Raw genomic sequence first — 25,077 nt, 5'->3', positions numbered from 1 at the left:
AAAATACAAATCCCACCAACTCTGATTAATGGGGAGCATGTTAAAATAGCAGTTGATGATGAAGAGGGAGGATTATTTCTAGACAAGTAAAAGTACAACTCACAACAAAACCTAGCACTCATATGTAAAGGAGGGGAAATTATAACCCATGAAGCAGGCACTGTATTCTGGGAACAGGTGCATGCATCTGTCCTGGACTATTTGCATTAACTTTAAAAATAATAATGTTATAAATTGTTTAATTTGTTTGTACATATTGAATCATGTCAACAAGACTCAAATTGTCTGCTATTAATGAGGTTTAAGTGCCCATTCATGTAATTTGCGGATCCCTTGATGAGCAATCACCTGTAAGCTAGCAAACAGGTTCTCAAGATTGTGATCACAAAATGATTTGCTCAGTTATAGAATAAATGTAGATATTGCTATTTAACCTTTCATAGACTGTAGAATATTTTAAAGGTAGTGTTAGAATGCCTCTTATGTAATAGCCCATAATGGAGTGTAAGGCACCTTCATATCAAAAGACTGGAGAAAGGAAAATTGGTTCAAGTGTGGAATGAAAAGAAAATTCAATTTTTGAGTGGTGTTCATTAGGTTAAATAATAGTACTTAATGTTACTTATCTGGGGTTTGACTCTCTCTAGTGTGGCACAAGACTCACAGACATGCAGGCACCCAATGGGTTAGGAGAAATGCCAACACCAAGGTAAGTATTGAAAAGTATATGTCAGATGTGTCCCTGCAGAAACTGTTGAGAAATTGCTGGCAGTAAATAGGAGGTGTGTGTGTTCCTGCAAAACAAGAAATAAACTAATAGTAGGTAGTGCTATCTCAAATAGTAAATACTGTAGTATAATGCTACCTTCCAAGGTAAGTAGTAGCATTATTGTCTAACTTACTGAACTCTGACTAAAACTGAAATGACAAAATCAAGACCAATCTTCCTCTGTTTCCACCCCACACCTGCTTTACCATACTGCAAATATCCTCCACAATCCAATTCAAATTACTCACCCTAGCCTGCCAAACCACAGCAACATCATACAACCCTCATACAACCTTCATACTGTACATCTCAAACCTCATCTTGGTATATACTCTCTCTGCCACTCTCCAGATGTGACTACACTGGGAAACACTAAGTTACACGATTAGGGAACCATAACTGATTTAATGAGCCATTCGCAGTTTCACTGTACTGGCCGTGTGTACTTACACATGCATGGCTTAATCTCTGAGACAAGAATGTGCTACTGGCAGGATCAACCAGGTAGCTCTCGGTATCGGCTAACACTACTCACTCTCTTTGCCTGTGCAGATCAGGCAGCTACATATTCCCTGAGCTGGGTGCTTGGTGTCTTTGTTTTCATGACAATGAAGAGACACTCATCAAACAACTGATCTATTTTGAGGCTGCTGTAAAGACAACAACCAATGTTAAGTGTTTTTCCGAACCTATGAGGCTATAAAAAGAGCAAATGCTCTTTGACAATGCTATGAGGCTACTGAATGACCAGTTACTGTAAAAAGAGAGAACATCCAATGTACCTGAATCCACTAGGTACATGACAAAGGCAGTCAAAGGACTTCAACTACTATATGCAGAAATGGTCCATGGCATGAGCCTTGCACATTCTTTATACAAAGAGGTTCAAGCAACTCCCAGTATGAGTCAAGCAGATATCAAAAGGACAGTTATACCCCTTTCACACAGAATGTGAAATTACCGGGTGAAGAAGTTGTACGTGGTAATTTGACGATTAATACGGGTCCTTATTCTGTGTGAAAGAGTCAACCAGGTTTGAAATTCCCGGGACTTCGTCCCTAAAATTTACCAGGGTCGGAGACCCGGGAATTTCAACCTGGGTTGACCCTATCACACAGACGAAATATCCGTGTTGATCCGCAAATTACCGGGTGGAAATTCTTGACCAAATTATTTGCTTGTCTGTGTGAAAGAAGGGTCAGGTAGGGACCAGCAAAAATGCCGGGTAAAAACCGGGACTTTCAAACATTTCTGTCTGAAAGTGGTATTGATGTTCTTAAAATCTCCACTTTAAGTGCAGAAGTTAAAAGAAGAAGCTCCTTCATTGCACTCCCTCATCAACCTGTGTTATTGCGTTGGGGGCTTGGCTCAATACCAATGTGAATATTCCACCAACTACAATGTAGAGAGTGACAAGCCTCAACAGTGGCTCGTAACAGGCAGAAACTCTTTTTTACGTTGAAAATATTAATTAAAAATAACTGAATTCCAAAAAGTTATGAAAAATATGGCCATGTTATATTCAAAACTATAATTTAAAGTGAGAAAGACAGACAAAAAAAATATTTTTGGGAGCACTCTTTTGTAACAATAAAGTAAGGAAATGAATGAAAAATTCTGAATGTGCCAATAATGCAAAACTTAACCTTTTAATTGATTCCCCAATAAAATCTGACATTATTGTCTTAGAACAATTATATAAAAACTTGATTGCCTTTTTTAACAAATAAGGTTCAAGTTGCAGAATTAACTGCAGGTGATTAATCAGATTCCTTTTCATTAATATAGGGATCCAGAATTCATTCCACAGATTTTCACATGCAGTTAATTCTGCAACTTGAACCTTATTTGTTAAAAAAGGCAATCAAGTTTTTATATAATTGTTCTAAGACAATAATGTCAGATTTTATTGGGGAATCAATTAAAAGGTTAAGTTTTATATTATTGGCACATTCAGAATTTTTCATTCATTTCACTTACTTTATTATTACAAAAGAGTGCTCCCAAAAAGAGTGCTCCTTACTTTATTATTACAAAATTGTAGTTGTCTACAAAATAATTGGGAGCCCCACCAATCGGATACTATTCTTTATTGAAGCTAACAGTTTTAAGGATATTGGTCATTATATAATTATACAATTATTGACATAAATTATTGCACTATGTAAGGTCACAAATGCATTTATATTTATGATTTCTAGGTCACAGAAATCCTTACCCTAATTATTAGATATTAAAAATATATATTTTATTATGAGTAGATTAATGAGCTATGAGACAACACACAATGCTTATTCCCCTTTGCTTTTTGCATATGTTGCATTTGGGATTATAGAATCATTTGTGAATCAGACGGGAATGGGTTTGTTGGATCACCTGGAAAAAGTCGACTTGGTCGGCAGGTCAACATGGAAAAAGGTCGACATGAAGGTTTTTAAAAAAGTTTTTGGGGTGTTGTTTTCTTTGTAAAGTGACCGGGAACCCCAATTAGTGCACCGTGTCTCCTCGCATGGCTCACTTCATTCACCTTGCTTCAGGCAAGGTGCCACGCTCCGTTACCGCTGCGCTCGGCGCAGGTTAGTATTCCCAATCATAGTCCACGTGGATTGTAAAGTATGAAAAAGTTCAAAAAAAATTGAATTTTTTTTAAAAATGCACGTTGACCTTTTCATGTGTCGACCTTTGCCACGTCGACCTAATGCTCATGCTGACCTTTTTCAGGCGTCAACCTAATGCATGTCGACCAATAGTGGTCTGAGGTCGACCTAACGACCGTATCCCCAGTAGACATATCAAATATATTAAATAAGGTAATTTCCAAGACATCCACTTACTGTACTTGCAGCGCTCCATACCTGATTAGACCAGAGTTCCCAGCAATAATTGTACTGTACCTACACAGAACCTAGAGAGTGTTCAACATCAGGACTAGGGGAAATCCTATTGCTTTTGGCTTTAACCCATGAACATGTGGATAAGGATACACGCACATTATGCAAAACAATATTTTTTTTACTGCTCTATATGTTTAGAGGGTTATGTTCAAATTGGGATAGCAAATACTCATTGTTAATAGCCACCCCATGTGTTCCACATATGGATCTGTCATGGGATTTACATTCTGTCTTTGTTCATCAGATGTTCTTAATTTGAACCAATATGTACTAAATCTTTCAATGGACAACTGCAGATGCATGCTGGGGAATGCAATTGCAATGACATTTTAATTAGCAGTACATTCAGATCCATCTTCTTTGTACATTTTTTTTTATATAATTCTATTCTAATGTTTTTTTAATTCCACAATAAAACCAGACTGTAATTAACGTGACTCAGCAAATTGTTTGTATAAATTGTTGCTTTTTAATTTACTAAACTAATGACTGTAACCACACACTGGTAAAGCTTTTTTTCTGTACAATAATCCCAAGTAGTCCATCAACTGGCAGCGCTTAAATTATGACATTGAGGTATGCCTTAATGCACAGCCGGAAGGGCAAGGAAAATGCAGCTGTAGACTGGGAGCTGAGGCTGGGAATAAATGAACAAACCATTAAGAGCTTCACTTACTGATACAACACAATAGCTCATTTTATTTAACTAAATAAATCAGAAGGTTAACAGTTTTACAGAAGAGTGCAATTGGTCCAGATAGTGGCACTGCCAGTTGTGGTAGTAACATCATTAAAACCACTAAAAACATTTTATGTTTTGTTTTCCCAAGTATTTCACCCCGTTTCATAGACATTTTACTTACTTCGCCATAATTAGCTCTTTAGTGATCCAGATCTTAGAAGTAATTCGGTGAGTATTAAAATGTAACTTTTTACGTGTCCTGGCCCAGTGCTACCTAATGCGCATTGCGAGCTGTACTGCAAGCAGAAAAGTAGCAAACATTTCCTAGGACATCCCAGCATTATGAGTCATGGAAATGCAATCTCTGTAATATCACTGCATTTTCCCGCTATATGCTAGGAAAAGACCAGCATTGCTTTATATGACTTATGCTAAGTACACACCTATGTATTTCATTCAGTGCAACCCTTGTTATTGTCCTTTTTATGGCAGTTATGTAAATGACGACCATATTAGCTGTTAGATGCCTGAACTTGTCTGTGCATTATTATAGTATGTTACAGTGTACCAATAATATCAGTTCATATCTATCTTTTTCAATGGTCATTTGAATGACTTGAACACACACACACACACACACACAACAATCTAACCTGACATAGCATGCATGTGCAGAAAAGGAAATTCTTACCTACAGAATTGCCCTGATTTACCTATCCTCAAATAGCGCCAAATACTGTAGCTGCACTAGGTGTGTTACAAAACTAGAGACAAAGGTTCTTCACACAATGCAGTGCACAGCTTAGCAACTAGGTGGCCAGTTCACCGTTAATGAAAGTTCTATCAGTGAACAAAGGCAGCGTTATAGTGAGCCTTGGCTGGCGGCAATCCTGCAACTTGATCATCTCATTATTAGATATATTGGTAAATTTTGTAAGGAGATGATTGCAGATTGCTGCTATTTGCCTTTGTGTATGGTCATTTTCTAACTGTACTAATAGACTTCAGTAAAGATGGAAGAGATCTGACTGCTTGGCCTGAGTGGTGCATGAAGGCAGGGCCGTTGAGACAAACTCCACTTCTGGGTGATACTGTGGGGCATGGCCAAATCTGGGAGGCCTGGCCATGCTCCTTCTGGAAAAAAAATGTTCTTTCCGCATTGTGAAAGGCAGCATTGATCCCTCTCAAGAGCTGGCCTGGACCCCCACTGCCCCGGGCCCCTCAGATAAGCCTCTGCATGGGGGGTGGGCAGCGTGCACTTCTTATTATTTCCGGGCTTGTGTCAGCATTGTGTATCCATCTTACCTAATAAAGTGCCTTCTTCAACTTTGATCAACCGCTAGCCATTATACTAGGTCATCCTTTATTTTTATCTTTATTATATTACTTTTTTTCAGTATTACATGCCATTATTCATCAATATTCACACCCAACGAAAACAAAGTAAGATATAACACCGCAGCAAACTATGGGACAAACGGGCGGAGGGAGGGTGGTTCCAGTGGAGCGCAAGCTGAAACCGCCAGAGGGTGCCTCCGCGTCCTGGAGCTGCAGGAAGGGTAAGCAGCAGAGCGGTGTGTCCCGTGAATCAGGGCCGGCCTGCCTCTCACCAATTAGCTCTTTATCTCCAGTGCGTGAAGGGTGGGGGTGAGGAAGGTGGCATGGGAAGAGACAGTACAGCGGCAGCACCATGGTGAGCAGCGCGCGCCGTGCAGAGATGAGAGAGTGTGGTGTGGGTGGAGCGGGAGCTGATAGAAGCAACGACCAGTACCTAGCAGCGGCCACAACTATGTCAAAGGTGTGTCCCCTTTACTGAGCTCCTAGCTCAATCTCATTATGAACAAAAGAAATAGGTAGTGGGGATGCACTGCAACACTAGCAAAGACTTAATAATGCTTGTATTAAAAGCAAAAAATATATAAATATATGTATATAAAGAAGTTTAATACTCTTAGACAGTCGTGATTTAATTTAAGAAGATGTATTTTATTTTTTCATAAAAAGCACAAGAAGCATAAAAAAATATGTATGTATATATATATATATATATACATATACATATATACAGTATAACCTGTACTCAATACACAATTTAGACCTATAGTAATAGATCTTGAAACGTAAAAAAACATGATTAGTCCTAAACTTAAAATTATATATGCGCTTTTTGTATATATACTTGTACTCAATACACCATTAAGACCTGTAATGAATAATCCTGAAGTTTAAAAATGTGTACTTTTTGTATATAAAGTCCTATTGTATCCTGTGTATCGGATCCGATACAATGTAAGACAGTCCTTACTGCAGAGGTTTTATAGAAATGAGTTCCGTAAATCAGTGCTGTGCACAGCTAATGATGCTTTTACATGCATGTTTTTTTGTATCTCACTCATTGTAGTTTTCAAAACAATTGACTTTCATCCACTCGTTTCCCCTGGTTCCAAAACATATGCAGCTTAATCCCTTCAGTTCCTTGCTGTTTCTAATCAATTGGCGTGATTTAATTTTTACCGGGATCAGTAGTTCGCTGTGGGTTCCAATGTCATTGGGGTCCGTGGGTGCTCTCAGTCAAATAGGTAGATGGGGTCCTTAATGCGTGTAATGCGTTTCTCTGCCTTTAAAGTCTCCATCGGCGGCTTCCTCAGACACTATTACTATAGGTCTAAATTGAGTAAAGGTTTTATATATATATATATATATATATATTATGCTTCTTATGCTTTTTATGAGAAAATAAAATACATCTTCTTAAATTAAATCACATGACTGTCTAAGAGTATTAAACTCCTTTATATACATATATTTATATATTTTTTGCTTTTAATACAAGCATTATTAAGTATTTGCTAATGTTGCAGCGCATCCCCACTACCTATTTCTTTCAGTTATATTCTATTGAGGTTAGCAATTACCTCATCAGGGGGAAGCAGCAGCATACACTAACAAATAAATAATTAATCAAACCAAAACTCCACCAAAGTCAGCGCACTTGTTTGTTTGTGTGTTTGGTATACTCATTATGAACAATACTGCTTTGCCCCAGCTTCTCACTATAGCTGTCTCTGCCCTCCCCCATTCTTCTCTCCCCCCAAGCTACAATGTGTGTCTGTGTGTCCCCTTATACTGTTGAAGCCCCAGTGTCACCCTCCCCCCCCGAAGCTACAGTGTGTGCCCTCTTGTACTGTCCCATACCCCAGTGTCAACCCCCCCCCCCCCCCCCCAAGCTACAGAGTGTGTCCATGTCCCCTCTTGTACTGTCCCAGGCCCCGGTTTGTTGCTTTCCCCCCCTTCCCTGAAGCTATAGTTTGTATGTGCTGACATGTACTGTTCCAGGCCCCAGTGAGTACAGTATGTAACCATGCCCCTCCCCCCCCCCCCCCCCACACACACACACACACAATCTAAACTGTGTCCCCCATCTTGCACTGTTCCAGGCCTGCACTCCTGGCATCTTTTTTTTTTTTAATCAGACCGCAGTTAATAATCAGTTTCATAAGAGCCGGTGGGCGATAGGACCTGCTGCTGCTCTAATAGCCATGCGGATCGGACATTCACTAACTTGGGAAGCAGGTGCCGCCAGCAGCTAACATTGTGCAGACAATGCCGGGCGCCCACTACCGAGTCCCGGCTACTTTTGTGACGTCATGCTCCTGGCTCCTTCACTGACCTCCACAGTGGATTCCCCCAACTCCACCAGTGATGCAGAGTTTGAAGCTGTGGCGGCAGACACACCAGGGTGAATACAGCATATGAGTTGATAGAGAGGCAGTGACAGGGCACTGCCCCAATTACTGTGTGGCGGTGTATATGGGGTTACTTGGCGTAACGTGTATATGGGGCTACCTGGCGTAATCTGTGGGCTGAGGATAGTGAAGGAGGCTGTGGCTGATGAAAGTGATGGGGATGTGTTTATGTATATATGGGGGGGGAGGGGCGCCGTGGCATGAGCTTGCTCCGGGTGCTATGGCTACACGCTACACCTCTGAGGACAAATACTGTAAATGCTGAGATTAAATAAGGGAGATCAATATCTTTATCTCTCATAATTGTGCATCTCAATGGAGGTACCAGGTAACATAAGTCATGTGTCTGCGATAGGGATGGCCATCGGTGGGGTATCCATCAATGGTACCATCGACGATAACCATCGATGGTACACAAACCATCTATGGTGAAACATCGATGGTTTGCACCACTCGATGGTCACCAATGAAAAGTGCAGGCTGGTCCATTGACCAATATAAACAGGGGTGGGGCTTAGCGGGTGTCGGGGGGCAGAGCTAAGCTCCATGTCCCAGCACCACATTAAAAATAAAGTATTTAGTTATACCTTTCCATCGATGGAGGGAAACCATCTGCTTCTCCCCCATCAATGGCAAAAGTATTGTACATCGGCCATAAACCATCGACGATTTTGAATGGCCATCCCTAGTCTGCGATGTTAGTTTATGAGCCTTCCCATGCAGGTGTGGTGGCAGATCACTACCGGTTTAAATGAATTGCCCCAAAAATATGCTGGCTACAAGACAATATTGAAGAATTATGTTTTTTAAAGGGTGCCAAGTACACAGTATTATAATTGCGCATTGTACAATATAAATATGCCATGCTTGGCCTCACGTATCTTATATCAAGGTAGCAAATAATATGTAAATACTGTAGGCTAATGCCTTTCCTAACCTGTAGTTGAAGGCAGGTGGTTACAGAGCAATATAAATGTACAACAGTATATAAATAGAAAAGTGCTTTTCCATCTTAATAGCAATCAGTGAAAGCACAGATGTTTATTAGTATTCTCTTCTGTAGAATCTTATTGTACTTCTCCACCCTCTCTTCTAAATTGCACATAATCCTTTTGTTCATTATTATGACATGATTCTAGATAAGCTATGTTGAAGAATGTTTATTATTATAAAAGATAATATCCAGTCAGCAGGGCAATTAAGTCCTCCATTTAAGCGCCTAATCAATATTCTGGAAAATATTAACATCTGCAGGTGCACTAATATTATTTTACGAGGGTGGCTCAATAAATAAGGTACTATAACAAGTCTGGTGCAGATTATTTTTCCAAATGCTTGTGTAAGCTTTTGTACCAAAGCCACGCCAAGGCGTAGAAGAAATCAGTGTCAAGCGCCTCCAGGACATGGCAGCTTGCTGAACTTCACCTTCGGTTGTGAATTGCCTTCCACCCAGGTGCTTCTTCAATGGTCCAAAGAGATGGAAATCACTCGGTGCCAGGTCAGGGCTGTAGGGAGGATTGTCTAGTACCTACCAATCATTTTGCCCTAACAACTCATGTGTGTGGTTGGCTGAGTGTGGCTGGGCATTATCATGCAGCAATATGATGCCTGTTCACAACAACCCAGGTTGTCGTCAGCGAATTGCCCTCAGCAACCGGCTCAATGTGTCACAATAGCGGTCAGCATTCACAGTATCTCCCTTGGTGAGGAAATCAACAAGGAGCATGCACTTGTGGTCCCCAAACATGGTCGCAATGACCTTCTTTGCTGATGAAGCTATTTTGAATTCTTTGAAGGTGTGGACGATGCATGTTTCCATGTCATGGACACTTGTTTCATCCCTGGTGTCACATGATGCACCCATGTTTCATTGCCTGTAACAATATGCTGCAGGAACTACACTCCCTCCTCATAGTACTATGTCAAGTGCACAAGAGACAAACCCATCCTATTGGTTGTGTAAGCTTATGTGATTCGCTTTGGTACCCAGTGTGAACACTTTTTTCTGTACCCCAGTTTCTCATGAACAATTTTGTGCACAGTACCCACTAGGATGTTCAGATTGTCAGCAATATCACTAACTCGAAAGCGTCTGTCCTCCTGAATCAGACCTTCAATGAGGAACTAGTCATCTTTGGTGGATGTGCTTGGCCGGCTGGATCACTACTCAACTTGAATATCTGTCCTGCCATTATCAAAGGCAGTATACCAAACCCAAACCTGTTTCTGTGACATGACATTATCACTGTACACTATGCCAAGTTGGCAATGAATTTCGGCTGCTGATGTGCCCCTTAGGTGCAGAAATCTGATCACACTATGCACCTCAATGTTGACCATTTTCCACCAGCCCCGTCACCTTACAAGTGATGTTGGGACAGTATGACTGATGTGAGGGGCAGTATAACGGCTGTAAAGGAAAGCAGTGGTCAAAGTGCTCTAGCTTGGTGGGAAATTAGAATGAAATAGAGAACATTACACACATGAGGGGTCTTGTTACCTTACTTATTGAACCATCCTTGTATATCCATTATACAATGGCTATGAAATATGTGCCTGATTTTTTTTCCAATAACAAAGTTTAGTATGGGCCATGGAAGAGTAATAATAAATCTACATCTGAGAAGAATGATTGTCTCGCTAGCTTGGTGGAGATGAAGATTGGGGGCCAATTACGGGGGTCTATGCATTCCTTAATTTACACAAGACAACTGTAGGATGCATTGTGTGCTGCTGTCAGGAACATACCAGGACGGTTATTTTCTCACATTAGTCAGGGATTTCATGAGGCTTGATGAAGTTTCTCAAAGAATGCAAACAATCTGTCTATGAAATTTTAAGTCTCTTGTGGAGGCCCACCTGTTTGGGCTTTGGGAAATTTACCCAAAGGTTGTGCTATGCTGTCTGCCACACAATATTTAATTTTCTATTTAAATTTAAAGTGGATAGTAGTTTTATAGCAGTGACTAAAGGGTGGTATTTGTAATTTCAATAAATATATGACTCTTCTAGGGTAATTTACAAATGCTGTGCAAGTACTTACATGTGTACATGTATGTCAAAACAAATTAACCAATGTAGTTTTCAGACTGCATTGGTCTCATTTCCCTCTCCCTTTGCCTGTTCAGTGTCATTCGCTGCTCTTTCATTATCTCCCCCTCAACACATCTTTCTTCTAATCTACCAACAACTCTTTCCCTCCACCACCTTCAACTGACAGGACTTCCTCCACTATCATCATCTCTCTCCCTCCATTTATACCATCTCCCTACCAACACCATTTCCCTCCCTCCAACAAAACTGTCTCCCACTATGAACACTATACCCCCCTTCCACAACACCATTTCTCTCCAAGCAACAAGACAATATCTCACCCTCTTCTAACACTATCTCTCTCCCACGGGCGTGGTTCATCAAATCGACAGTATCTAGGTCGACAATGTTTAGGTCGACCACTACAGGTCGACAGTCACTAGGTCGACATGGATGGAAGGTCGACAGGGTTTCTATGTCGACATGTGCTAGGTCGACAGGTCTAAAGGTCGACATGAGGATTTTTTTTTTGGTGTCGTTTTCTTCGTAGAGTGACCAGGATCCCAAATTAGTGCTCCGCGTCCCCTCGCATCGCTCGCTTCGCTCGCCATGCTTCGGGCATGGTGCCTTCGCTCCGCTACCGCTTCGCTCGGCACACTTTACCGTTCCAATCGTAGTCCACGTGGATCGTTAAGTATGAAAAAATTCAAAAAAAGAAAAAAATGTGAAAAACTCATGTCGACCTTTAGACCTGTCGACCTAGCACATGTCGACCTAGAAACCCTGTCGACCTTCCATCCATGTCGACCTAGTGACTGTCGACCTATAGTGGTCGACCTAAACATTGTCGACCTAGATACTGTCGATCTTCAGACCGGATCCCCTCTCCCACTGCCAGTACCATCTCTTTCCCTCTACTAATGCCATATATTTCCTTCTCCCAACATCGTCTCTCTCCCTCCCCAACACCATCTCCCTTCCTCCCCAATCACCATCTCTTTCCCTAGTACTATCGTCATATCTCTCCCTGCTTCCACACCATCTCTTTCCCTCCCCAACACCATCTTTCTCCCTTACCAACATAATATCTCTGCCTCAACTAACCAATCTCTGTCCTTTGCCAACAGCATCTCTTTCCCTCTACCAATAGCATATCTCCCTCACTAAGTAAAGACCGTAATCAGTAACAAACTTACAGTACATAACTGCATCAAAAAAAAGTTTTAAAAAATGACACTTACAATAGACTTGACACAATCCCAACAGCAGTACGCCAGACAGAAAACAAATATGAACAGTGTAAATGAAACCTCTCCAAACACAGTTACCTACTGATGGACTTTGCAATTGTTTACTGTCCCTTGACTCAACACACCAATTTCTAGACTATATACAGTAACTGCTAGTTCCCACACTGTCTATCCCAGGAAATAGCCACTGTCATTGATGTAATACTCACTCTATATCTTATTTCTCTCTTTAACCACTGCCTGTCTGTATTAAATTGCACCTCAGAGGTTAGAAAAAATTAAACTGACATTTATAAATTAGGTGGAAGTATGGTGTTAGATGGTTGTTGCTGGAACCATACAACAATGCCTGGGAAAGGTTTGAAAGTGCTGGATTTCACCTTGCGTTTAACAAGTCTGGCATCACTGGTCTCTGCACTGTTCATGCGTCCTCATTTCCCTCACTGAAGCCGCTGTGCTCTACAGTGTAACAACCTTCTGATACTACTGTATGTACAATTGTGTTTAACCAGGCTTGTCCAGTATATTTCTCTTGCCTGCTGTTTTGCACCTTGCACCTGTGTCCTGGGTTTGACTCCAGTTATAATTAATTTTATTCCATTGGCTTACCCTGATTATCCATGAACCAGACCCTTACTACCCATTTCAACTCTGCTCCCATCCTATCACATTAGGAACCACTGCAGGGGTCTGCAACCTGCGTGTCTAGGCCCTTGCTGCATTGTGGTGTTCCCTGGTGAAAACCACTGATACATTAGATTCAGCTCTCCTGTTTCAGGTAGATTTATTCCTAATTGATAGAAAACAATCTATTAATTAATGTGAAACCCTGACAGTATACTGTAACAGGGATTCAGCTGGGAGCCATTCACCTAAAGATTTGTTACATCATCTCAGTTAATGCAGTTTTTGCAAACTTTGATGCAGCAAATAGATTCAGTCAAACATTCCTGAGGGTAGGTGACAGTTTTGAATTGACTTCGACATTGTAGTGAGCAACATTACACCCGTCAGAATGTCGATGCTGGAACTCCAAAAAGGTCAGGAGACCATCGGCGGAATCCCAACAGCCAGGTGGGGAGGGGAGGTTTAGGAGCCGAGGTAGGAGAGGGTTAAGCAGTGGGAAGGGAGGGTTAGGGGACAAGGAAGAACACCCTTAACTCACCCCGGTCGGTATTGCTGTTGTCGGGATCCCGGCGTCGGTATTATGACCGCCGGGATCCCGGAACTTTTATGTTGATTACTTAGGAATAGGTGTTCTCAATGGCAATGATACTCTGTATATTTAAGCTTCCCAAAGCAGGATTGTTTTAATAAATTGTGTTTTATAAAAGCCATTGCATTGCATTGTTTCTTCTCTGTAGATTTTCCAGATGTGCCAATCAAATAGAAAAATTAGATTAGGCCAGCGGTTTGGGCATTGCGGAGCTGCAAAGTTCTCATGTAAAGTTTATGAGAGAAGCGTGCAAGTTTACATTTGCAGCTTGATATGAGTTCATTATTTAAAAAAAAAAAAAACAACTACTGTAGCAGTCGATTTTGACGGGTTTCCATTAGTACTTATTTAAACTGATAGCGCTGTTCAGTTCTTTTTTTCTTTGCTGTCGTTGCGGCCTTATCATACAAGACCCATTCACAATTTTACTTTGGTTCTCACACATTTCTGGTTACATCACTGTCTGGAGATGTTTCCTGTTCCAACCAAGCGCATAATACTGTCACAGCTCTCACTGGGATAATAGAGATGCTGACCATACGTGTAGGATTGGCATAGCCCTAGAGTACTGGCATGGAGTCTAACAAGGCGGTGGTCTTCACTAGGAACTCCCGAAGGTGATTTTGAGATTTGTTGGGCACAATACACAGGATGCAGTCCTCTGACTGGGTTTTTAATGTACTTGGCTGGTGGATTGTGGAGGAACCGAAGCCCAGTTAAAAAATGAGCGCTGTGGTCATCAGAAACTGTCAGAACCAAGTGGGTGAACAGAATCAAGTCAGGAGGAAACCGAAATGATAACCAGGAAGTCATGAGAAGCAGTGCCAACGGAGCAGGTGAGGAGTATAGTCAGATGGATCGGATCAAAACACAGGGAGATCTAGTCAAACAGATGCCAGAGATCAGGATGTGAGCCTAATATTCTGGCACTTAATAGTGGTGAGAGACTTCCTTAAATAGGGAAGGGATTTGAATATGGTGCTAATGTAATGTCACGTTTCACGTGCTGCAGGTGGAAGGTTCCTGAGCCGCCTGCACAGCGGCTGGGAAGAGGGAACACCAACTAGACCTACAGGTGCCAGGTAGAGCAGAGGCAGAAGGCTTAGAAGGGTGGCGGACAGTAAAAGACTGGCACCACAGTAGCCCTGGGAGAACCAGCAGCTCTAGGCTTAGTAAGAAGGCGGATGGGCCCCGACATGCTGTGACAAGTCCCTTTTTCTTGTTGATCATAGGGTCTACCACATAGGCTCAAATTTGTAGGTATGCCCACCGCTGTTTAGAGCACCAAACAGAGGAGGATGCTCTACACAACCATCTCCTAAGGCCTGGAAGGGACTGCCCTCAGCGCATACACTGTGAGTCAACACCAGTGTAAGAATACAAGAACCTGCTGCCTGCCTTTAAGTGTTCATTGTTAATGGGTCCCTGGTGTCCCTGGTGTCTCTAGCAGGATAATAAAAAGTTATGATCCCCCAGCTTTAATTCATAGCCCTAGGGATAGGGTGCGGGGGGCACAAAGCTGAGGGTTTTTTTTTCCCAGGTGAAAGAAAGACTATCTTCGCCCCTGGTAATATGTGTTGCTGACATTTTTAAAAACGTACAAATGCTTTAGACTTTATTTCAGTAAACATAACATCATGGGGTTTGTAGTCCATGAGAGTATCGCACCTGAAATGTTTAATTTCACATATAGCTGTAAGTTATTTGTTGTTTCATTATTCTTAGAAACTATAATTGCAGTTCATTTCATTGTATATTTGCATCTTTCATGCTTTGATAAAAAAAGTCTGCTATACTTTACAGCTGCAGAATCAGCAAATGGAAGTTTGCATGCACAAATATACTTTTTCCCACATTTCCACAAATTACATTTGTTCACTCTACTTCATTAATCTCTTTGAACTGTTTATCTACTGTATACCACACCATGTTAATAGAGAATAACTGTCATACCAACCGACTTTTCTGACTTTCTGAGAGATCCAAAAGCAAAGTGAAAAAAGTTGTTAGGTTTTGTTAATTCAAGTCAAAGATAAAAAGTGGGTGTGAAATGACATCATCAAGGCCCACCCACACCAAGTGGCAGGGTGTTAGATGTCATTCGCATTCTGTTCTCGCCGACCTCATAGCAGGTAAGTGCTCCTGGTAGAATTGCCAGTACTCTAGAAGGCCAGGAGGTATTCCCCTAATTGTGGAGTATCCTGGGCATTCTGGAAGAGTAGGCAACAGTGTAATCAGTAGACCAAGAGATTTTTTTTACTAAAACTGGTGCCATGCAAAAAAGACAGATAAATAGGGAGAAATACATTTTTACATGAATTGACAAAGGCATAGCAGCTATAATATTTGGAATAAATTCTGATTCCAAAAGCCCTTTTCTCTATCTTTGCCAGATCCCTCCAATATCACAGCTGTATATTAAAAATTATATATAATACTAATGTAATGTAGCATAGCACACCACCCAGCAGTTATAATTTTTGGAAACCAGATGTAGTGTTGTTTGCCAGAAAGTGGTTATGGCTTTATTGGCTTGTGAATGTGGTGTTGTGTCACATTCTAAGTTGACTCAATGTTCTAATCAGAAATGATAGAATGTATGGTATTGTAGCTCATGTGTTCTCTATATGGCAAGTCACAGTTTCTTCAAACCTGGCTCCTTAGTGCCACACTAAATTCATCAGTATCCCGATGGAAAATATACAGTAAATAGAAAGTCAATAGGTCGCCACCAGATGGTGGACAGTCAGTTTGTAAACAGATTTAAAAGGTCGACAGTTAAATGGTCGACATGAAATTAGGTTGATAGGATCAAAAGGTTGATATGCAAATGTTTCATACAAAAAAAAAGTTGATTCATGGTTTTTCAATATTTTTACAGTTAGGGATAAGGGATAGAGTTAGGCACTTCAGGAGGTTAGGCTGTGGAAGGGGACAGTTAGAATTAGGCACCTGGGGGAAGGTTAGGATTAGGGTTAAAATAACACAAAAACAACACGTCGACCTTTCATGTGTCAACCATTTTCATGTCGTACATTTAACTGTCGACCTGTTGACTTATTCACTGTCGACCATCTGGTGTCTGCCTAGTGACTTTCTATTTCCCAACCTCAGTGCTATACCTCCCAACATGACCCTCTCCAGGAAGGACAGAATGCTCTGCTCCTGGACTTCCCTCCTAATCTATGATTGCCATCACCTGTGGTGAAACACCTTTCTTATCCATTCACCTGTTCAAAACAAGTGATGGGCATCACACATTAAGAGAAAAATTTAGAAGCAGAGCATTTTGTCCCTCCTGGAGATGGTCATGTTGGGAGGTATGCAGTCCTCAAGGCACACTAACAGTTGAGGTTTTAAGGATAGTCTTAATTGAGCACAGGCGGCTTAATTAGTACCTCAGTTATTTTGATTAAACAATCTGTGCCCAAGTATGGATAGATTTAAAACCTGGACTAATAGTGACTTAGTGTACCTGGGGGGCTGAGGTTGGGAAACACTGGTCTATCTAGACACTGTCGATCTTTTAATCTAATCTAATTTAAAATTCTTTACCACACTTTGAAAACTCATCAACCACAAACTCTGTTTGTTAAGGTTTACTGCAAATTTCTTTCAGAGAATCTAGCTATAAAATGATGTTACATGTCATTATGGTAAATAAGACTGAAGAGATGCTGGTGAACTCACCACTAAGTGCACCTCTGGCCGCTTATGCATAGTGCTCCTCTGAAATCATCTCTTGATTAGGAAGAAGCACTAAGGGCTATACACTTAATGAGAGTGCAGCGTTAAATTTTCACCTGAAACCGTCAGGAAGTGGTGTCTTATAAAAGCCTCTGCTTCTATAGCCCTAAATGGTGCTTTTCATAGAAATATTCAGAAATCTACTAGGTTCAGCTAGCTGATTACATTTAGGAGCATTTAACTTGTGTTGCATTAATCCGACTTTGAATAAAATAGTGAGTGCTGAATGATCCAGAATGTAGCAGATTTTCACCAAAGTAACATCCAGCCAATGGCATTACTGCGCTTGGTATCCGACTTAATTAAAGGGACCTACAGTGGACGACATGGCTAGTTAGAGTACTAGGAAAGTTACAGTCCATCGGCTAGTTGCTGAGTAAAGTGGCAAACAAATTCAGTATACTAAACATAACCCTCTCATAGATGGATTACATAGGGGGAAAAACTGAATTTGGAGGAGGTTAGGGATCCAAAACAATAATACAGTATAAGGAGTTAAAAAAACTAAAACATTTTGTTATTCTATGAATCACAGTTCCTACTATGTGGTACAAAGAGAAGAGCCAAGCGATGTCTAATCACACATGCTGCCAAAATACAGACTGGTGGAGGTGGTGGTAGTGTAATCTGTAATGGTGTTTAATGGTGTTTTTGTGGCACATATGATACAATGGTTGAATGCAACAGTGTTTAAGAAAACGTCAGTTAGGTGCTTCCCAACATGGCAGTGATCTGTATCCCCAACTAACCTAATTTCAGCTAAACAGTCCTTAATCCTGGTGTTTAAAAGGGGTGGGGCTTGTACAAAAATGGACTGAGTTTTGTCCCAAACTGGGCATTGTATGAGCAGATCTGGTGGGTTTTGAGAGATCTGGACAAGGTTTATTGTGTTTTGACTTCACATATTGACATGCTGGGAGGGCTGTATGAATATATATTGATAGTATGTACATATAAAAAAATATTCCTATTTAGTCAGTGGTGTTACCATCAATTATATTTGAAGCAGCGGTTTTGCTGATGTAAAAATATATCCTCATATTTTATGACATGATGCACAAAGTGGGTGTTCCAATCCCTGCACAGTCAGACGCAGGCTTGTACACCAGGGGAAGGGCTGACACTAGCATTTGCGTATAGTCACAGACGCAGGCTTGTACATTCGGGGAAGGGCTGATAACAGCATTATCATATAGTCACAAATGCAGGCATGTACACCAGTAGAAGGGCTGGTACTAGCATTAGCATATAGTCACAGACACAAGCTTGTACACCAGGTGAAGGGCTGATACCTAGAGATGAGCGCCAGAAATTTTTCGGGTTTTGTGTTTTGGTTTTGGGTTCGGTTCCGCGGCCGTGTTTTGGGTTCGAACGCGTTTTGGCAAAACCTCACCGAATTTTTTTTGTCGGATTCGGGTGTGTTTTGGATTCGGGTGTTTTTTTCAAAAAACACTAAAAAACAGCTTAAATCATAGAATTTGGGGGTCATTTTGATCCCAAAGTATTATTAACCTCAAAAACCATAATTTACACTCATTTTCAGTCTATTCTGAATACCTCACACCTCACAATATTATTTTTAGTCCTAAAATTTGCACCGAGGTCGCTGTGTGAGTAAGATAAGCGACCCTAGTGGCCGACACAAACACCGGGCCCATCTAGGAGTGGCACTGCAGTGTCACGCAGGATGTCCCTTCCAAAAAACCCTCCCCAAACAGCACATGACGCAAAGAAAAAAAGAGGCGCAATGAGGTAGCTGTGTGAGTAAGATTAGCGACCCTAGTGGCCGACACAAACACCGGGCCCATCTAGGAGTGGCACTGCAGTGTCACGCAGGATGGCCCTTCCAAAAAACCCTCCCCAAACAGCACATGACGCAAAGAAAAAAAGAGGCGCAATGAGGTAGCTGTGTGAGTAAGATTAGCGACCCTAGTGGCCGACACAAACACCGGGCCCATCTAGGAGTGGCACTGCAGTGTCACGCAGGATGTCCCTTCCAAAAAACCCTCCCCAAACAGCACATGACGCAAAGAAAAAAAGAGGCGCAATGAGGTAGCTGTGTGAGTAAGATTAGCGACCCTAGTGGCCGACACAAACACCGGGCCCATCTAGGAGTGGCACTGCAGTGTCACGCAGGATGTCCCTTCCAAAAAACCCTCCCCAAACAGCACATGACGCAAAGAAAAAAAGAGGCGCAATGAGGTAGCTGACTGTGTGAGTAAGATTAGCGACCCTAGTGGCCGACACAAACACCGGGCCCATTTAGGAGTGGCACTGCAGTGTCACGCAGGATGTCCCTTCCAAAAAACCCTCCCCAATCAGCACATGATGCAAAGAAAAAGAAAAGAAAAAAGAGGTGCAAGATGGAATTGTCCTTGGGCCCTCCCACCCACCCTTATGTTGTATAAACAAAACAGGACATGCACACTTTAACCAACCCATCATTTCAGTGACAGGGTCTGCCACACGACTGTGACTGATATGACGGGTTGGTTTGGACCCCCCCCAAAAAAGAAGCAATTAATCTCTCCTTGCACAAACTGGCTCTACAGAGGCAAGATGTCCACCTCATCATCACCCTCCGATATATCACCGTGTACATCCCCCTCCTCACAGAATATCAATTCGTCCCCACTGGAATCCACCATCTCAGCTCCCTGTGTACTTTGTGGAGGCAATTGCTGCTGGTCAATGTCTCCGCGGAGGAATTGATTATAATTCATTTTAATGAACATCATCTTCTCCACATTTTCTGGATGTAACCTCGTACGCCGATTGCTGACAAGGTGAGCGGCGGCACTAAACACTCTTTCGGAGTACACACTTGTGGGAGGGCAACTTAGGTAGAATAAAGCCAGTTTGTGCAAGGGCCTCCAAATTGCCTCTTTTTCCTGCCAGTATAAGTACGGACTGTGTGACGTGCCTACTTGGATGCGGTCACTCATATAATCCTCCACCATTCTATCAATGTTGAGAGAATCATATGCAGTGACAGTAGACGACATGTCCGTAATCGTTGTCAGGTCCTTCAGTCCGGACCAGATGTCAGCATCAGCAGTCGCTCCAGACTGCCCTGCATCACCGCCAGCGGGTGGGCTCGGAATTCTGAGCCTTTTCCTCGCACCCCCAGTTGCGGGAGAATGTGAAGGAGGAGATGTTGACAGGTCGCGTTCCGCTTGACTTGACAATTTTGTCACCAGCAGGTCTTTCAACCCCAGCAGACTTGTGTCTGCCGGAAAGAGAGATCCAAGGTAGGCTTTAAATCTAGGATCGAGCACGGTGGCCAAAATGTAGTGCTCTGATTTCAACAGATTGACCACCCGTGAATCCTTGTTAAGCGAATTAAGGGCTCCATCCACAAGTCCCACATGCCTAGCGGAATCGCTCCGTGTTAGCTCCTCCTTCAATGTCTCCAGCTTCTTCTGCAAAAGCCTGATGAGGGGAATGACCTGACTCAGGCTGGCAGTGTCTGAACTGACTTCACGTGTGGCAAGTTCAAAGGGCATCAGAACCTTGCACAACGTTGAAATCATTCTCCACTGCGCCTGAGACAGGTGCATTCCACCTACTATATCGTGCTCAATTGTATAGGCTTGAATGGCCTTTTGCTGCTCCTCCAACCTCTGAAGCATATAGAGGGTTGAATTCCACCTCGTTACCACTTCTTGCTTCAGATGATGGCAGGGCAGGTTCAGTAGTTTTTGGTGGTGCTCCAGTCTTCTGTACGTGGTGCCTGTACGCCGAAAGTGTCCCGCAATTCTTCTGGCCACCGACAGCATCTCTTGCACGCCCCTGTCGTTTTTTAAAAAATTCTGCACCACCAAATTCAAGGTATGTGCAAAACATGGGACGTGCTGGAATTTGCCCATATTTAATGCACACACAATATTGCTGGCGTTGTCCGATGCCACAAATCCACAGGAGAGTCCAATTGGGGTAAGCCATTCCGCGATGATCTTCCTCAGTTGCCGTAAGAGGTTTTCAGCTGTGTGCGTATTCTGGAAAGCGGTGATACAAAGCGTAGCCTGCCTAGGAAAGAGTTGGCGTTTGCGAGATGCTGCTACTGGTGCCGCCGCTGCTGTTCTTGCGGCGGGAGTCCATACATCTACCCAGTGGGCTGTCACAGTCATATAGTCCTGACCCTGCCCTGCTCCACTTGTCCACATGTCCGTGGTTAAGTGGACATTGGGTACAACTGCATTTTTTAGGACACTGGTGAGTCTTTTTCTGACGTCCGTGTACATTCTCGGTATCGCCTGCCTAGAGAAGTGGAACCTGGATGGTATTTGGTAACGGGGGCACACTGCCTCAATAAATTGTCTAGTTCCCTGTGAACTAACGGCGGATACCGGACGCACGTCTAACACCAACATAGTTGTCAAGGCCTCAGTTATCCGCTTTGCAGCAGGATGACTGCTGTGATATTTCATCTTCCTCGCAAAGGACTGTTGAACAGTCAATTGCTTACTGGAAGTAGTACAAGTGGGCTTACGACTTCCCCTCTGGGATGACCATCGACTCCCAGCAGCAACAACAGCAGCGCCAGCAGCAGTAGGCGTTACACGCAAGGATGCATCGGAGGAATCCCAGGCAGGAGAGGAATCGTCAGAATTGCCAGTGACATGGCCTGCAGGACTATTGGCATTCCTGGGGAAGGAGGAAATTGACACTGAGGGAGTTGGTGGGGTGGTTTGCGTGAGCTTGGTTACAAGAGGAAGGGATTTACTGGTCAGTGGACTGCTTCCGCTGTCACCCAAAGTTTTTGAACTTGTCACTGACTTATTATGAATGCGCTGCAGGTGACGTATAAGGGAGGATGTTCCGAGGTGGTTAACGTCCTTACCCCTACTTATTACAGCTTGACAAAGGGAACACACGGCTTGACACCTGTTGTCCGCATTTCTGGTGAAATACCTCCACACCGAAGAGCTGATTTTTTTGGTATTTTCACCTGGCATGTCAACGGCCATATTCCTCCCACGGACAACAGGTGTCTCCCCGGGTGCCTGACTTAAACAAACCACCTCACCATCAGAATCCTCCTGGTCAATTTCCTCCCCAGCGCCAGCAACACCCATATCCTCCTCATCCTGGTGTACTTCAACACTGACATCTTCAATCTGACTATCAGGAACTGGACTGCGGGTGCTCCTTCCAGCACTTGCAGGGGGCGTGCAAATGGTGGAAGGCGCATGCTCTTCACGTCCAGTGTTGGGAAGGTCAGGCATCGCAACCGACACAATTGGACTCTCCTTGTGGATTTGGGATTTCGAAGAATGCACAGTTCTTTGCTGTGCTGCTTTTGCCAGCTTGAGTCTTTTAATTTTTCTAGCGAGAGGCTGAGTGCTTCCATCCTCATGTGAAGCTGAACCACTAGCCATGAACATAGGCCAGGGCCTCAGCCGTTCCTTGCCACTCCGTGTCGTAAATGGCATATTGGCAAGTTTACGCTTCTCCTCCGACAATTTTATTTTAGGTTTTGGAGTCCTTTTTTTCCTGATATTTGGTGTTTTGGATTTGACACGCTCTGTACTATGACACTGGGCATCGGCCTTGGCAGACGACGTTGCTGGCATTTCATCGTCTCGGCCATGACTAGTGGCAGCAGCTTCAGCACGAGGTGGAAGTGGATCTTGATCTTTCCCTAATTTTGGAACCTCAACATTTTTGTTCTCCATATTTTAATAGGCACAACTAAAAGGCACCTCAGGTAAACAATGGAGATGGATACTAGTATACAATTATGGACTGCCTGCCGAGTGCAGACACAGAGGTAGCCACAGCCGTGAACTACCGTACTGTACTGTGTCTGCTGCTAATATAGACTGGTTGATAAAGAGATGTCTATGTAACTATGTATGTATAAAGAAGAAAGAAAAAAAAACCACGGTTAGGTGGTATACAATTATGGACGGACTGCCTGCCGAGTGCAGACACAGAGGTAGCCACAGCCGTGAACTACCGTACTGTACTGTGTCTGCTGCTAATATAGACTGGTTGATAAAGAGATGTCTATGTAACTATGTATGTATAAAGAAGAAAGAAAAAAAAACCACGGTTAGGTGGTATACAATTATGGACGGACTGCCTGCCGAGTGCAGACACAGAGGTAGCCACAGCCGTGAACTACCGTACTGTACTGTGTCTGCTGCTAATATAGACTGGTTGATAAAGAGATGTCTATGTAACTATGTATGTATAAAGAAGAAAGAAAAAAAAACCACGGTTAGGTGGTATACAATTATGGACGGACTGCCTGCCGAGTGCAGACACAGAGGTAGCCACAGCCGTGAACTACCGTACTGTACTGTGTCTGCTGCTAATATAGACTGGTTGATAAAGAGATGTCTATGTAACTATGTATGTATAAAGAAGAAAGAAAAAAAAACCACGGTTAGGTGGTATACAATTATGGACGGACTGCCTGCCGAGTGCCGACACAGAGGTAGCCACAGCCGTGAACTACCGTACTGTACTGTGTCTGCTGCTAATATAGACTGGTTGATAAAGAGATAGTATACTCGTAACTAGTATGACTATAAAGAAAGAAAAAAAAACCACGGTTAGGTGGTATATACAATTATGGACGGGCTGCCGAGTGCCGACACAGAGGTAGCCACAGCCGTGAACTACCGCACTGTACTGTGTCTGCTGCTAATATATAGACTGGTTGATAAAGAGATAGTATACTCGTAACTAGTATGTATGTATAAAGAAAGAAAAAAAAACCACGGTTAGGTCACTGGTATATACAATTATGGACGGGCTGCCGAGTGCCGACACAGAGGTAGCCACAGCCGTGAACTACCGCACTGTACTGTGTCTGCTGCTAATATAGACTGGTTGATAAAGAGATAGTATACTCGTAACTAGTATGTATGTATAAAGAAAGGAAAAAAACCCACGGTTAGGTGGTATATACAATTATGGACGGGCTGCCGAGTGCCGACACAGAGGTAGCCACAGCCGTGAACTACCGCACTGTACTGTGTCTGCTGCTAATATATAGACTGGTTGATAAAGAGATAGTATACTCGTAACTAGTATGTATGTATAAAGAAAGAAAAAAAAACCACGGTTAGGTGGTATATACAATTATGGACGGGCTGCCGAGTGCCGACACAGAGGTAGCCACAGCCGTGAACTACCGCACTGTACTGTGTCTGCTGCTAATATATAGACTGGTTGATAAAGAGATAGTATACTCGTAACTAGTATGTATGTATAAAGAAAGAAAAAAAAACCACGGTTAGGTGGTATATACAATTATGGACGGGCTGCCGAGTGCCGACACAGAGGTAGCCACAGCCGTGAACTACCGCACTGTACTGTGTCTGCTGCTAATATAGACTGGTTGATAAAGAGATAGTATACTCGTAACTAGTATGTATGTATAAAGAAAGAAAAAAAAACCACGGTTAGGTGGTATATACAATTATGGACGGGCTGCCGAGTGCCGACACAGAGGTAGCCACAGCCGTGAACTACCGCACTGTACTGTGTCTGCTGCTAATATATAGACTGGTTGATAAAGAGATAGTATACTCGTAACTAGTATGTATGTATAAAGAAAGAAAAAAAAACCACGGTTAGGTGGTATATACAATTATGGACGGGCTGCCGAGTGCCGACACAGAGGTAGCCACAGCCGTGAACTACCGCACTGTACTGTGTCTGCTGCTAATATAGACTGGTTGATAAAGAGATAGTATACTCGTAACTAGTATGTATGTATAAAGA

The 25,077-nt window shown here is 42.6% G+C and overlaps 1 protein-coding gene across 4 annotated transcripts in view; it reads left to right on the top strand.

Annotated features, from left to right (window-relative positions):
* Nucleotides 1-25,077, top strand: part of SUSD2 (sushi domain containing 2) — a 384,956-nt gene that overhangs the window by 308,807 nt on the left and 51,072 nt on the right. Inside the window, exon 21 of one of the 4 annotated variants that reach the window (XM_063964302.1) lies at nt 648-790. The exons of the other annotated variants lie outside the window; for them this stretch is intronic. Coding sequence (XP_063820372.1) covers nt 648-775 — 128 coding nt within the window. The 3' untranslated portion in view covers nt 776-790. Of the gene's footprint in view, nt 1-647; nt 791-25,077 lie in introns of those variants that run through there. 4 annotated transcript variants of the gene reach the window in all.

The sequence above is a fragment of the Pseudophryne corroboree genome, chromosome 1 (assembly GCF_028390025.1).
Source record: "Pseudophryne corroboree isolate aPseCor3 chromosome 1, aPseCor3.hap2, whole genome shotgun sequence".
Taxonomy (NCBI): domain Eukaryota; kingdom Metazoa; phylum Chordata; class Amphibia; order Anura; family Myobatrachidae; genus Pseudophryne; species Pseudophryne corroboree.
This window is presented reverse-complemented; position numbering and strand designations above follow the sequence as displayed.